General features: G+C 43.7%; 1 protein-coding gene across 4 annotated transcripts in view; it reads right to left on the bottom strand.

The window, feature by feature from the left end:
• The window catches only part of GRIA1 (glutamate ionotropic receptor AMPA type subunit 1), a 323,898-nt gene that overhangs the window by 120,790 nt on the left and 187,508 nt on the right, over positions 1-15,600 (bottom strand). For all 4 annotated transcript variants that reach the window (XR_014830984.1, XM_085001892.1, XM_021077008.2 and 1 more), the window contains one exon: positions 1,700-1,861. Coding sequence is in view for 3 of the 4 variants with exons in the window: in XM_085001892.1 (XP_084858018.1) it covers positions 1,700-1,861 (162 nt within the window). In the remaining variant the exon portion in view is untranslated. The remainder of the gene's footprint in view (positions 1-1,699; positions 1,862-15,600) is intronic.

The following is a 15,600-nucleotide window of genomic DNA, read 5'->3' on the forward strand; positions in this document are numbered from 1 at the left end:
CTGAACCTTGAGTTCAGTACTGCCGGTTGTGACTTTGGGAGAGAATTCTAGAATATTGTGTTCAATCTTGCTATTTCGAAATATTGGTTCCACTGAGAAAAGAATGCATTGGTTAAATATAATACAGCTGTATCTGTCTGATACAGTCCCTGGAAAACCAGTTGGTTTTCTCTGTGTTACAGTCACCAAATAGGAGCCAAGCGGAATGGTTTATTCCACCATCCCTGGTGACAGTAAAAGAATAATCCTAGAAGGGGTTAAGTGCTGAATTATTTCCACAGGTGGCTCACTCAAGGATCAGGTTTACATTATGCAAACTTTCCCCTTGGGTTTCTTTATGATAACCCCCAAGTCTTTCTCCCTCTTGCCTAAGAGGGGGGCTAACATGTTGAGGAAACAAAAGCTGGATGACAATCCAGAACTTTTCCTGACTTGGGAGCTCACGTCTGGCCTCATGAATTTGTCCCCAACGCCTAGCATGTTCTCTGGCACATTCTAAGTTCACAGTAGAGTGGTGTAGAATGCATGCACACACAATTTTCCAGTTTTTAACTTTGATTCTCTTGCTTTTTGGTTGTGTTTATCATCAGCTCTAATCTTTTGGAAATTGGGTTGGATACTCATATTAATGAGCTAAATGCTATGTGGTTTGCTCACTGCTTTAAAGCACATTTGTGACTTTGCATGAGTTCATACTGAAATAAGTTTGTATTTCCGAGTTGCTACATCAGTCTGAGCAAAAGTGAGATAAGATGCATCTCAGTTAAGTGGCCTGCCATTCACAAAATTAAATTGACCGAGCAGCAAGGGAATGTTGCCAAGGGTTCACAGTTTGCTCCAGATAAACAAATTTAGCCTCAGAACCCTTCTCAACACAGCGTTTCACAAAGGCACTGCCTTTGTGTTGGATTTGACATGGGAAAGAAAAATTATTCACTATTCTTATTATAAACCAGTATCAAATAGCAAACAAAATGGGATTTTGGTTGTAGGATTTAAGGCTGCACTGCTGGCCAGTGAGAGGCAGGTGGCCTGCATGATAATTGGGAGTCTACTCTTGGAGACACAGATGTGCTGAATATTGCTAAGTTAGATTTTCCTGGTTTGTAGCCAGTCATGGCTGACCAGAATAAGGGCTAGCTCATTGCAGAAGTCTAGGTGGCTCAGTCTATGAAGAAATAAATGCTAGTAGCATCCCCCTGGAGCTGTGCCACATGGTGGTCCTTCCCCAGGTAGACACAACATTTTCTACTTCCCCTGTAGGTAGCTGGGGTAGGTTTCTAAGATGTGGCCATTATCATGTGAGTGGAAAGATCTGTGTATGACTTCTGGAAAAACTTCTTAAAGGAAACAGTTTTGCTTTTTATTTTCCTTTTTCCTTTCCTGCTGCATAGAATACTGAGGTAATTGTCGGAGCTTATGCAGCCATTTAGGGATATGAGGTAGCAGCCATATGCTGAGGAGAGCAGAACAAGAAGATAGAACAAGCATTAGTATTTGCTGATTGTGGAGCAATTAGGCAAGTGCTGGATTTGTTTTAACAAAATGGAACTGGGGTCATTCTAGATTGCCTGACCTTTCTTTGCAGTTTACCCTAAATCTTGATGGATACATTTTTCCTTAGCTTGCTTTTCTCAGAAAGCCTAACCTGTTCTAGAGGCCAACACTGCCCTTTGCTGCCTGCTGCCCATCCTTTTACCTTAGGTCTCTTCCAGTCCACCCGGGTGTGGTCCCGGGCATCACTGGTTTTCCACTGCTGCATGATCTTGGCTGGGATGGTGTCTGTGTAGTTCACCAACTGGAAACCTGTCACATTTGCTCCACTCTCCTTGAATTTGTTTAGGTCAATGTCCATGAAACCCTGCATGGGAAGGAAGGGGAAGAAGTCAGAATATGCTGCCTGGATACATCCATCTAACCATGTTACAGAATCGCAGTATTTTCCACCCATTTCCAACTTAATGTGGAACTGACTTCGTGGAGAGACAGTTTTGCCTCCCTTCCTTCTGCATTGTTATCACTTAGTTTGTGCACAAAATTAGCACCATGTCTAAGCGTGCTTATTTGGGTGCCAGCCGTGCTTGGGTTGAAGGGCTGGCTTTGCTCCTAGCAGCTATGAGGACCAGGTTCCCTGATGGTTTCTTGTCCGAATAATGGAAACTGGGAGGCTGGGGAGAAAAAGCAATGTGGTTATGCATGTCAAATGTGTAGTGTGGACTGAGTGATCCATAGATGGCGGCTGGGGTTATTAGGATGACACAGACATGCAACGGAATAAGAAAACACCAGAAGGCAGTTGTCTCCCTAACCACCACCACTCTGCACCTTTTTGAGTGGAGGTGGGATCTGAAGTCCACAGCAAGCTCCTGTGGGCTCCTCAAGGTCACCAGCAAGTCTGTGGAAGAGAATGGATGCTGCCCATCCCTCCCCCGTGCTATTCCCCATGCCACAGATATGAGGTCTTCTCTACCTGATCAATTTTCATCTCTACAAAGCACTTTTTAGTGGGAATCAAACTTTCTTCCCCAATGGGTGAAGTTCATTCAAACTCAGGAAGGCTTCAGCTTAAAAAGGAAACCTCTTAATTGTATCCTATGTTCCTAGTACTTTCAAATCTATGGCCTCATTTCACTTTTTTTTTGTCTTTTGTCTTTTTAGGGCCACACTTGGGGCATATGGAGGTTCCCAGGCTAGGGCTCAAGTCAGAGCTGTAGCTGTTGGCCTACACCACAGCCATAGCAATGCCAGATCCGAGCCGTGTCTGCAACCTACACCACAGCTCACAGCAATGCTGTATCCTTGACCCAATGAGTGAGGCCAGGGCCCACAACCTCATGGTTCCTAGTCGGATTCGTTTCCACTGCACCATGATGGGAACTCCTCACTTTACATCTTTGTAAGGTAGAAATGAAAACATCTCTTTGCCATATAAAGAAACTGAGACAGAGTAGAAGAATCATCTTCATCAGGTCATTCTTTGATTTAGTGGCAGAGAGGGGACCAGAGTTAAAGTCTTCTGAAAGTCTTTGCTCACTTACTCATCATTCAAGGAACATTTTTGAGAACCTACAATGTACTGTTCCAATGGTGAGAAAAACAAGTTCCTTCTTGTATGAAACTTACTTTCTCGTGGGAAAGACAGACAATAAACAAACAAACTATTAGGTAAAAATAAGCTACAAGGATATATTGTGCAACATAAGAAATATAGCACATATTTGAGAATAACTATCAACGGAGTATAACCTTGAAAAATTGTCAATTACCATATTGTACGCCTGTAACGTAGAATATTATACACCAACTCTACTTCAGTCAAAAAAAAAAGTGAGTGTGTAGCACAGTATATAGAATACAGTCTAGTAGAGTATACTATGCAGTAGCTGTGAGTCCTATGAAGATTAATGACATGAGGAAGAGGATGGGAGAGGAGGGCAGTGCCAACCTCTGGGAGGCACAGGGACCTGAGTGACGCGAAGCTGTGTGCGTGACCTCTGGGGAAATCTGGGGAATAGCATCCTGAGCTAAGACTCAGAGTGGGAGGCTGCCTGGCATGTTCCAGGAACAATAAGAAGGCTGGTGTGACTGTGCCACAATGAGAGAGCGCGAGAGAGGGTAGGAAATGCAGTCGGGGGCAGGAATTTGAGCAGAGACCATAAAGTCATCGTCCTCTGAACTCATGGCTTGGGGAAACTGCCAGATCCCAAGGGATGAAATGGGGCAGTAAGCAAGGGAAGCAGTTTGGTGGGTTGAGGGTGGGGAGACCTAGGGATTGGTGGCTGAGAGCCCTGCACACTGGCCCCAGCTCTGCCTGGAGCTCCTAGGACACTGTCCGTGTCTCTCTTTTTATTATTATTATTATTTTGGTTTAGTTTTTTGTCTTTTTTTAGATTTTAGCTTTTTCTCGTACAGTTGATTTACAATGTTCTATTAATTTCTGCTGTACACGCAAGTGACCCAGTCGCACATATATGTCCATGTCTCTTAATTTCTCACTGACTTGATCCGCTTTCCTTTCAAGGTCTAGTCATCCATGACTTCACAACTGAAAGACACTCTCCAAACCCCATGTCTCTGAACTTCTGTGATTCTTCATTATTTCCGTTTTATAAGCAAACGGAGCTCAGTTCTGCTCTGCGCCTTTGCCTAACTATCCTCTCTGCCTGGAGGTGTGCTTTCCCTGGCCAGCTCCTTTCCGTCATTTGGATCTCAGCCAAAATGCAGTCTCTTCAGAGACCTCTTCCCTGACCCCTTATCTAAAGACAAAATGCTCGCCTTGTGGTAGATGCTGTCGGTGCCCTGCCCATTTCGACTCCCCCTTAGACCCTGATATTCCGCTTTACCTACTAACTGCAAATACCTAATATTTCGCCTTCATGCAGAGTAAACCAGACGTATTGGGGCGTTCACACACCCAGAGCAGCCCTCACCAGGGACAGACGGGGAGTTAGTAGATAGGTACTCCAGCATCCCTCCCCTGGGGGGGATAACCCTGAGGCATGCTTCTCAGGGACAGAAGCATGCCTCATCATTCAAGAAATATTTTTGAGAACCTACAATGTACTGTTCTAGTGGTGAGTGTAACAAGTTCCAAGGGTAAGTGTCTTGATTATGTACCTTTACCAGCTGCCGGCTATCCCTTCCCTACTTCACATCCCTGATTCCCTGCTGCTGTTTCTGGGATTCGCCTCCCAAGAAGCTACTTGTACTTGATCGCTGTCTTGACACCTGCTTCTAGTGGATCCCAATCAAGTCACTGCAATACCCAGTCCCGTCAGTTCCTTCTCAGTGCTGTTTATCACCCTTTGAGAGGATCTTGGTCACTCATTTGTTCCCTCATCTGCTCTTTTTGCATTGGAATGTCAGCTCCATGAGAGCAATGGGAACTTCTTCTGTTTTGTTCACCGATAAATCCTAGAGCCTAGCACCTAGAACTATGCCTGGCACAGAGTAGGTGTGTAATACAAATGTGCTGAGTGAATGAATAAAAGTTAAGGACCTTCCTCAAGCAAGAATGCTCATTAGCCAGGGGAAATATGATTGGCAGGCAATAAAGGCCAGTGGATGGTTTTAATTGGTTGAAAAGAGAAGCTCATATTGGAAATATATTTTGCAATTACCTTTTCTCATAGCTACCATTTACAGACTTTCCCATAGCTCTACTGATTTGCACAAATGTTCTAGCAAGCTGTTAGTAAGTGTGAAATCAGAATTAGGTTCTCACACCCGATATGCATTCCAACATGTTCTACTACCTAAGATCACAACCATCCCACCACTGGTTAAAAGCTCATGCACAGCTGAGAAATTTCCCATGATTTTTAGAGATTTTAAAAATCATCTTGTTCGTAAAATAACTATTGAGAGAATAAAATGAAAGTGATGTCCTGTAGTCAAATCCTGTCGCTTGAAAAATCTGTAAAAAGCTCCCGAGCATTTTGTACTGACTGCCCCCGTCAGTGTAATGGGGGCCAAAGGAAATGGCAGAGTTTATTCAAACATAAATGCCACTCAGCTCCATCACCAGAATGTCTGGCTACAAGGTTACTGGAGCCAAACCTCAGTTACATCTAATCAAACTGATGGGACCTCTAACTGAACTTCTCAGCTCCCCTGAGAAAGAAGGGCCAAAGAATGATAAAACAAGCTCTTATCTGTGCTGTTAGAGGGAAAATACAAAATAAGGGAATTGCTTGGCATCTGTGTGCATTTATCTAATAGAAAATAGCCTCCCCTTCCTCTGTGTAAGATTTCAGGCAGGACTGGTAATCTTGAATCTCCACACCTGTAATCACTAAAAAAGCAGTCTCTTAGAGTTATTAGGCTTGATTTCTCTATAATGCAAGCAAATGGACCTTTCCCATAGAGAAGTGTTCTTGACTAAGAGAAGAAAATAAGGGTGTTAACTATTTGCCTACCGGTCAACTGGGAAATTCAACACACCCAGTTGATTCCCCTGAGCACACTCATTAAACAAAGTTTAATTCAACCATTTTCTAATATTTTTTTCTATTTTATTAAAAACCCTTAGGGGGTAATAGTTGGTAATTAGTACATTTTTCTTTATCTGCTTTATCTGTGCTATTAATTATATAATATTAAAGATGGATGCAATATTGCTAATTTTATTAAAGATTTAAACTGTGAAGTTTGATCTTCACCACTCGCTGAGCCATTTGGCTTGTTTTATAACATGTCCCCAAACACTGCTTCCATTGCTCAGTACGTGGTGACTGTTGAATGAAAATGAAATTAATCTACAAGTTGCTTCTAGTCAAGTTAATCAGCATGAAAATTCAGGTCTCCTAAATCTGGATGCTCCCACTGTCCCTCCAGCACTGGACTGGATGGTGCCCTTCACGAAGTGACTCTGTTTCTCATCGGAGATGAAGCTTTGTGATGAGTGTGCTCTTAGAGCTGTTAGGTCACAAGGCTCCTGGCTGCTTCTTCAGTTCCTCTGTGGCCTTTGTCACTGTCCAACCTGCTGCTGATGAACGGGTGACAGCAGAAGAATGCTCTGCCTGCCTTTTTCAGTCATGCGCGAATGAACAGACTGGTGTCCTGCAGGCTCTTAGGATAAAGGTCCTTCACCTGAGGGACCCATCATAATACCTTAGGGAGCTTTTGCATAATAGCCATCCCTAATTATTGCCATTCAGGAGCCCTGGAGAGGAAACTATAATCTCTATTTTTATAAAGCTCTAATGCTGGTCGATCAAAAATCAAGGCTCACTATATCATAAAGCTATTCATTAGAAGAATCCCAAATATAGTGTAACTTACGAACGGTGAGGACAAGATGGTGGAAATAGTATGCAGTGGTTCATCATCTTTTTAATTAGGGAGCCACACATGGGATTAAAGTTGATAAAGCAGGAGTTCCTGCTGTGGCTCAGCAGGTTAAGAACCCGACACTGTCTCCTTGAGGATGCAGGTTCGAGCCCTGGCCTGGCTCAGTGGGTTAATGATCTGGGGTTTCCACAAGCTGCAGTATAGGTCACAGATATGGCTTGGGTCCAGTGTTGCTGTGGCATAGGCCCCAGCTACAGCTCTGATTAGACCCTTACCCTAAGAACTTCCATATGCCACAGGTGGGGCCCTAAATAAAAAGAAAAAATGTTGATAAAGCAAGAAAAAAAGACATAGCTATATTCCTTAGAAGTGTAGACGATACCACTAGAATCATCAAACACAGAAAAGGTTTAAAATAGTTGTTCCTAAGATGTGTGAGATTGGAGAGAACAGGCATTTGCTTTCCATGGTAAATTTTAGTCTTTTTCACCATGTGAGTGTGTTCTCTTCTCAGTACTATTGGAAAATAAGAGGAGATCCTCACGTACATCTGATGTACCTCCTGGTTCAGAATAGTCTAGAAGTCCCTGTGGAGTGGGGGGCGGGGGAGCAGCAGCGGCAGAACAGGGAAGAGAAGTCGTTGCACTGGCTGAATCTTTGATATGGTCTGTTAAGGGAGTCCTCCCTAATTTGCTGTCTCTTGGCCTGGAATTGAAGATCACCGATGCTATTAACTGCTCTTTTGAAACACAGATTCAAAAGCATTGTTCTTAAGAATGACAGAAATGACCATGGCCAAACTGTCCCTTCTTATGCATTACGTAACTTCATCTAAGCAGCCTTTTGAGAACTAATAAGTTGTTGTCATTTAACACTGAAAAGTGAAATAATCAGTCGACAGTCACCACTGGGTTTATTAAACATTTCCCAAGCTCTTGTCCTGAGCCAGGCGTTCTGTTACATGCTTTATATACATAATCCTATTTAATCCTCCCAAACAACCCTGAAAGTAGGCAGGAGGTGCTTATTTGCGTAAATGAGGGAGTATCCGTCCCACTGTCAAGTGTGAGGAGCTCTGGTTCAGAGATTTTGGGGAACTCCCCTGAGATCACCCCAAGCAGCAGTTCAAACTGTGGTCCAGCTATCAAATCTCTCTTCATCTTTGTGTTACCTGGCTTTTCCAGTGGAGGAACATCAGAGCATAGCTTTAGGATGGTGTTTCCAGATTGCCCCAGACAAAGGACAAAGAAGACCAGACAGTGTGCCTGACAGTTAATAACTTAGAATAAGGGTTTCACTTTGCCAAAGTGGGCCCTTCCAATATAGCTTTCTGTCTTAAAGGAACATCTGTGGGAGAGCACAGTAGGTTTTTCTCCTTGACACCAGTCTCCTAAGTTTGGTTAAATGTTTCTCAAGCCTCTGATTTGTATGAAGTCTATTAGTGCCTACCCACCCCATATCAATGCCAGGAGTCAGCATTTTTTTTTTGGTAAAGGGTCATATTGTGAGTATTTTAGGCTTGTGGGCTGTGTGGTTTCTGTCATAATGATTCAATGCTGCCATTATAGCATGAAAGCTGCCCTAGACCATAGAAGATGAATAAGCGTGATTGTGTCCACTGAAACTTGAATTCACATAATCTTCACATGTCATGAAATATCATTTTTCTTTTCATTTTTTCTAATATTTTAAAAATGTAAAAACCATTCTCAGCTCATGAGCCAAACAAAATCAAATGGCAGTTGGATTTGACCCATGGGCCGTAATTTACGGATGTCTGAAGCAAAGATATTGGAGATCAGATAAAACCCCTCATTGTCCAGAGAGCAGATGAGTGACCTATTGTTGTATGGCTGGTTAGAAGGTTAGCTGGGATTAGGATCTGTATTTCCTATATACTCATTTTAGGAGGCAATGACATGCTGACCAGTCATTTGATTAGCACGGTGGGGAGAAAAATGCTCAATTAAGTAAACCAGTTAAGATAGTCATTCTATCTATCATTTGTCAGTTATAATTTTCAAAGGATTAGAATGAAAAGGCGTTTCAAATAATTATGATATCCTAAAGAGATGTTTAACACTATAACCACATTAGACATGCTTTCATGTTGTTGTAAAGATTTCGAAAATGCTTTGAGAATCCTGAGGAGGCTCTGGGCTAACATAATGACTATTAATTATCATGTGTGCCTGGAAACAAAAGAACCTGATTTTGTGTGCTTCCTAGTTATTTAACCTCTCTGAGACTTAGTTCTCCAGTCTTCACAATGCAGGTATAATAGCACCTACGGGATTGAATGGGGGTAGGATTAAAACAAACAAACAAACATGCAAGCACTTAGAGCTATGTCTGGCACATAGTAAGTGCTTAATGGATGCTAGCTGTTATTATTACCATCACACTCACCATCATCACGATCCCTGGGTCAAAAGAGGTTAGGTGCTATTACAACTGCTTCAAAGACAGGCTCTGGGCCAGGCAAGACACTTGAACAAACAGGAGGCAGGCGAATAGGAGCATAACTTTCAGAGGATGAGACACTTTCTCTTCAAAGCCAGATTTCCTTTTTCCTCTGGGCTTCTTTTAAGGGGTCAGGTGTGAGCCGTTCAGCCTCATAATCCTGCCTGTGTGGATACTACACCCATGGAAGGAAGAGGGCGCATCCAGCATCATTTAGGGAAAGGGGCCAGGGTTTATTAACAAGCCCTGGGACTTGGGAAAGAGCCCTCCTCCCTTCTGACCCCCCCTGAGATCTAGAAGAGGTGAGATTAGAACAAATTCAAGAACTTGCATTTTATACTCTGAAGATCATGAGTTGAACATGCCAGGTTTCTCCCCAGTTGTCAGGTAAGCTCTTAGATGACAGCTCTATTGAAAGGCTAGTTACAGGGAAGCACAGTTTGAAAAGTCTCCTTACATGCAAAATGCTTGGAAAAAAGTGGGGATGATCAACCTGAAAAGTAATGGAAGACTAAGAGGTGAAGTGAAAGATATATTCGAATCCCAGAAGGACTGTCGTGGGCAAAGAGGCACAAGATTTGTTCGTTGAGGTTCTGGAAGGCAGATGAGAATCAACCAGTGGACAAAAGTCATGGGAGGTGGTCTTTGGCTAAAATCATAATGACAACAACAACCACAGTGCCTAACCTGTGTCAGACCTGTGCTATGCAGTAGACACCATGCCGAGAGCTTTATCTGTATGATCTCATTTAATCCTCATAACAGTCCTACGAAGTGAGTACTTTTTTTCATTCCCACTTTGCAAATCAGAACACGGACTCTTAAAGGAATGGAGTAGCTTCTGCCCAAGGTTATACAGCTAAGTGAGGGGTAGAGACCATAGTCATAGCAAGTGACAAAATGCCTGGCTTGTTTTCTAAGCACTGTACGTTCTGCCTCTTCAACACAGGTCCCATCAGTCTGATCCATTTCTCTCTCATCCTGCAATGAAGCCCTTGGACTGGCCTGCATTCTGATAATAAGGAGGGATTAGCAGGCTTCTGGGAGACCTGGAGTTAGTCTTCAGCTCCTTTAATGTGTGCTGGTACTTGGACTGTGAACCATAAAGCTCTTTATTTTTCTCTCTCGGGGCCTCTCCCAGCTTTCTCTCTGACTGCAGTCTTATTTCTCATCTGCTCTGGAAGAACACAGGAAGCTAGAGGGCAGGCGTCTTAGTCCCCATGGTACCTGGAGCAGGCTGATCACTTCATTCACAGAAAGGGATGAAGGAATGGACAATAAATGTCTTCACTCACCCATTTCGTGGTTTTGTTATAAGCTTCCATGCAGTTACCCCTCAGCCTCTCAGTTTTGTTTTGTTCTTGACATTTTTATGTAGTATATTCTGAACTCAGACATAAATAAGTATCAGACAAACAGTTTTAGGGACGACTGCATAAGTTCTGTCCTGTCTTTGAACCTCCTTCCCCTTGGGCAATGTTCTCACCCTCTCCAGGCACTAGATTATTATTGCTCTGCAAAATGAGGCCATTGGCTGGATCAATGATCTTTCAACTGCTGTCCCAGGTTGCAGGCATTTCTGAGGCTGCCTTAGGGGAAAGACAGAAGAATGGGGCCCTAGACTCCCACCCTCCATCTTCCACCAAAGCTGCTTTTTATCTCTTTTACATACTGGGGTTCTCCCCAAGATTCCATTTGAAAATAGAGATTTAAACAGAAAAGTTTGGAAATTTCTGAGCCAGATGATTTGTCTCCTCTGGGCTTCTCCAGCTTTGATCTGCAATCCTATGATCACACAGATGTGTGCACATGAATATGGATTTACATGGATCCATGGAATATTCCTGGGCTGAGGACTTAGTTGTATCCTCAAATAGCCATGTCTCTGCATAAGGTCTTCTGATTGTCCTGTTTTAACCAATCGAAACTTGAATGTATCCTCACCCTACATAATCCCTCATAACACAGCATATCTGGTTCTCAGCAAGTCAATAAGCTATGGTAGCTGTGCTTAAACCAGCTAAAACACCATTCACACTGGAGAAAATCACTGGTGTTAATTCTTATCCAAGTACTTTTGAAAGTAGGGAGGCAGGCCCCTGTACACTTGGAAATCTGCAAACATACAAACAGACCTATCCCCCAAACAGGTGTCCACTGTGGACAAGTCATTATAGAAGGCAGTCAGAATCACACACCTTGTTCTCTTGCGCTGGTGGGTTTAGGATAAAATGCCGCCACTTTGTGGCCGAAGGTCAAGGGCCCCCAGGCTGCGCTGTCAATGCGTGAATGAGGAAGTGCATTCTCTGGCCTGGGATTGGTTGGTCTTCCAGAGCCAGCTGTTATCTTAACTCTGTTCTAAGTGGCTGCAGTCAAGGCGACACCCAGCCACCGCCACTTCAGAGCAAGAACCAAAGGCTAATTGAAATTTCAGCCTAATGGCCGGTGGACCCTTATGGCTGGAGTTCTGGGGAAACTTGTAACCAACAGTGTTTTTCCTTACACGTGATGAAAACCTTCTTGTCCTATAGAAAGATTAAGCACAGACTATAGCAAGCCCACTTTTTTGATGAAATGCCAATTTAAGCATTCTCAGGGGCTCTCATAGCGTGGACACTCATCAAATGCTCAGTAAAAATGAATGAAAGTCCAAACATATGATAAATTTGAAATATACTAGGAATGGGGAAAGGATTATTTTAATTATTCATTCATTCATACGTTCATGCATCCATGCATTCACACATTCACCCATCCACTTGTGAGTATCTAATATTGCCAGGCACATCCTGGATAAAGGGATGCAGCAGAGAATAAGATTGTTCTTATTTTCAAATTACTTAAGGTTTAGTTAGAAATGCCAATTTTCCCATGTAATTATAGAGCAAAATTAAGTAGAACACAGTGAGACCTTGGAACTCAGGGAAGGCTTCTCAGTGGAAGCAGTGGGGCTGAAAGAAGAGGTGGCTTTGATTGGGTGAAGCATGTTGGGGAGAAGCCTCTAATCAGAAAACACACATGCTTGGAGATTCCCAGTCAGAGTGACAAGACAGTGAATTGGGAAATGCATGTACACATCAGCCTGGATTAAAATCTTGGCTCTGCCACTGCTTGTCTGTGTGACTGTGGAAGAGCTTCTCAGCTTCTCAGCCTTTCTGTGCCTCAGCACCCTTCCCTGCAAAATAAGGATCATGACAGTATTTATGTCATAGGGCCGGTGGGAGGATTAACTACATTAATATATGTCATATTTTTAGAACACCGTCTATGCACATAGTAAGTACTCACCTAGAGTGCCCTAGAGTCTCTTTGTCTGCTTCAAAAGGGGGACAAGTAAGGAAGTGAGGACTGAACCCTTCTAGTTGCACATTACACCAACCTCCTGCCCAATTGGTGCTTAAGGAGTCTGCCCCTTCTGCTTGTAAGCTGGTGGCTTCCATGCCCTGGAAGAGCAGTTACAGTGACTAGCTTATGTGCCTGCCATAACCCACTGACTCAGCATGGAAAGGGTTCCTCCAGATCACCACCATGTGCCTGGGTGGCAAGAGCAAAGGATGCAAACACCCAGTGCTTGAGCTGAATGGAGTGGCTTCTCCCTTATGATGATGGGAACCAGGACAGCTTTGAGAGATTTGTTTTGGCGCCTCTGGACTGCAGGGAGAGGCAGGAAGACTAGAACCCTAAGTTGCACATATTGAAAGGTCCTTTTGATAACGTATTCCCTTCGAAAACACTGACCCAAATCTTGAACACCATGAGACCCTCAAAAATATACCATTTTTTGCAAAGGGTAATGAGTTAGTAGCAGAGTTAGGATGAGACCCTAGGCTTTTTTGCTGCACTCACTTTTGTAAAACGTGACATAAATTACCTTGTGTTATCTTTATCTTGTGAGGGATGCATTAATATTCCCACCTATGGATGAGGAAACTGAGGTACAGAGAGGTGAAGCAACTTGCCCAAAGTCACACAGCTAGTAAGTGGCTGAGCAAACTCCCAAACCCAGGTGGTTTCAGAAGAAAAGGAGTTTATCTCTCAGCTTTCTTAGTTACAATAGGCTTGAGAGTCACAAAGATTTCCTTGATTTGGGCCAAGTGGCCCAATGGACAACAAGCTAATCTTAGAATTAAAAAGTTTGAGTTCAAAATCCAGCTATAGCCACATGACCTTGGAAGAGTTTCTTCAGCAACTTGAACCTCCTTTTTCTGTCTCATAGAATGAGAATATTATCTCGCCTTTCTTGGAGGGTGGCAGACACTCAGGATTCTCTAAGGTGGATTATTCTGGAATGTGAGGTGTGAGTACAAAGAGGGAGATAAGACTCAGCCTTGTCTGCTGTGATGCTTGGGCCACTTGGGAAGGGCGCATTCTTTGGTATCTGAGCTTTGGCCTTCTACCCATCTACTTTCTTTTCCTCACTGTTACAGAAGAGCAAGGTGAAGCAGAGGGAGAGAAGGGAGGCTGCGTGGAGGGAGAAGCAGAAACTGGGGTGGACTCTGTTGGTGAAGGGGGACTCTGAGAGGGGCCTGGGTGGGGGTGGGAGTGGGAAATGCTTCTCGACCTTGCTTTCTGTCTCCTGTTTTGGTATGTTTCTTTCTCTCTCACGCACACAGACACACACACGACATTGAGAGGCAGCGATGGGGTAAAAGAAGCAACAAAAGAACAAAGCAAACAGTTTCTTCGAATTCAAGCTTAATACTCCTGCTGAACTTCTGAATGAGTTCAAGCAGGTCCCTTCTCTGCGCCTTCAGTGCCTATTTTACAAAGCAAGGGTGGGGTTTTGGGTGAGGTGAGTTCCTGGGGACACTGCGGCTTTAGCTCTCTTGGATTCCTCAAGCCAGGGCAAATGCACACTCTTCACAGCACCACTGGCCTCAGGGATGTCCCATCAGGATCCTTCCTGAAACCAGCAGCCTCCAGAGGCCTCTTTCTGCCCATCCAACCCTGGTAGTTGGGGTGGCCGTTTATGGGGCTCGCATTACTGTCACAAGTTGTGATTCTTCTCTGGCATTCTTTGAAAACCATGTTCCAATCTAGCTAGAAGACAAAGCCAAGGTGCTTCCAGGACAAAATTCAAGTTGTGTACTTCTTAGGGCTTCTGGTAGGAGCCCAGGGTGGTGGAAGGCACAAGACATGCTTGGTCCATCTGTGATGTTTGCTTGGTTAGGTATTAGATCCACGTCCTATAAGAAGGCCTGGAGGGGACAAGGGGGTGTCCAGGCTGGAGGAACAAACACCATGGGAAGCAGAGTAGGCAGTTCCAAATACACAAAGGCTGCTTTGTGGACGAAGGGTAGCAGACTTGTTCTGTAAGATTCCTGAGATGGAAGATGGAACCAGCAGGGAGGAGAGGGTAACACAGAGCAGACCTGGCCTTGTTTAAGGATGATTGTGGAAACCATCGCAGACCTTTGGGAAGAGAAAGATTGACTTACAGGAATACATTTCCTATCTCTGGGTATCATTCAAGCAGGAACCAGATGGATGGGTTTCTGTTAGGGATGTTGCAGAGGAGATTCTGGCCCTTTATGGGAAGTGGATTAATAGCCCTTTGGGGCCCATTTCTACCTATTCATTTGCATAGTCATAGCTGTATTCATCTTTCCCCCAACTTGTGCTTCTTTTAGCATAGACACAAGGAATCTGCCTTTAAGTGCATGTGGTAAGTGGTAAGCCTTTATTTCCTGAGCAGTCATTTTACTCATTCATTCATTCAGTCACTTTGCCTGGTGAACTGGGAATTCATCAGTGAGAAAGGTATTCCTTTCTCCAAGAGCTTACAGACAAGTAAGAAGGATAGGCATTACATAACTGGGTATCAGTTGTGGATGAGTTTTAGTCTGGGAGGAGTCTGAGGGGCTCTAAGGACAGTATCTTGTCCCCAGATATTATTTTCTTTCCCCACTAATGATGATGATGGCAATGACAATGATTATTGTGGTGGTAATTGCTAACTTTTACTGAGTGCTTAGTTGGGGCTAGGTTTTAGTATAGGCACTTTATAAAGTATTATTTTGCTTAATTCACATGATACCCCATGAAGAGGTAGATTGGTATCACATTCCTTTTTTTTTCTCAGATGAGGCAGTGAAAGCTCAGAGAGGGTGGGTAACCTGATAAATATCACACAGCTAATAAGTATAAAGGCAGAATTCAAACTCAGGTCTGTTTAACCCCAGAGCTACCCTTCCCAACTACTAAACCACCTACCTGACCAAAGAACCCACACGGAAACTAAATGTGACCATGTGCGATACTGAGATGGTGGGGTCAGAAGAAACCACGGAAGGTTGGGCTTACAGCTTCTCACCACAGGGGAGCAAGGAGATGAAAAAGCAGTTC

Source organism: Sus scrofa, chromosome 16 (assembly GCF_054392235.1).
Source record: "Sus scrofa isolate SSC_HxYL_T2T_F1_AM1 chromosome 16, Sscrofa_HxYL_maternal_Yorkshire_Landrace_v2.0, whole genome shotgun sequence".
NCBI lineage: Eukaryota > Metazoa > Chordata > Mammalia > Artiodactyla > Suidae > Sus > Sus scrofa.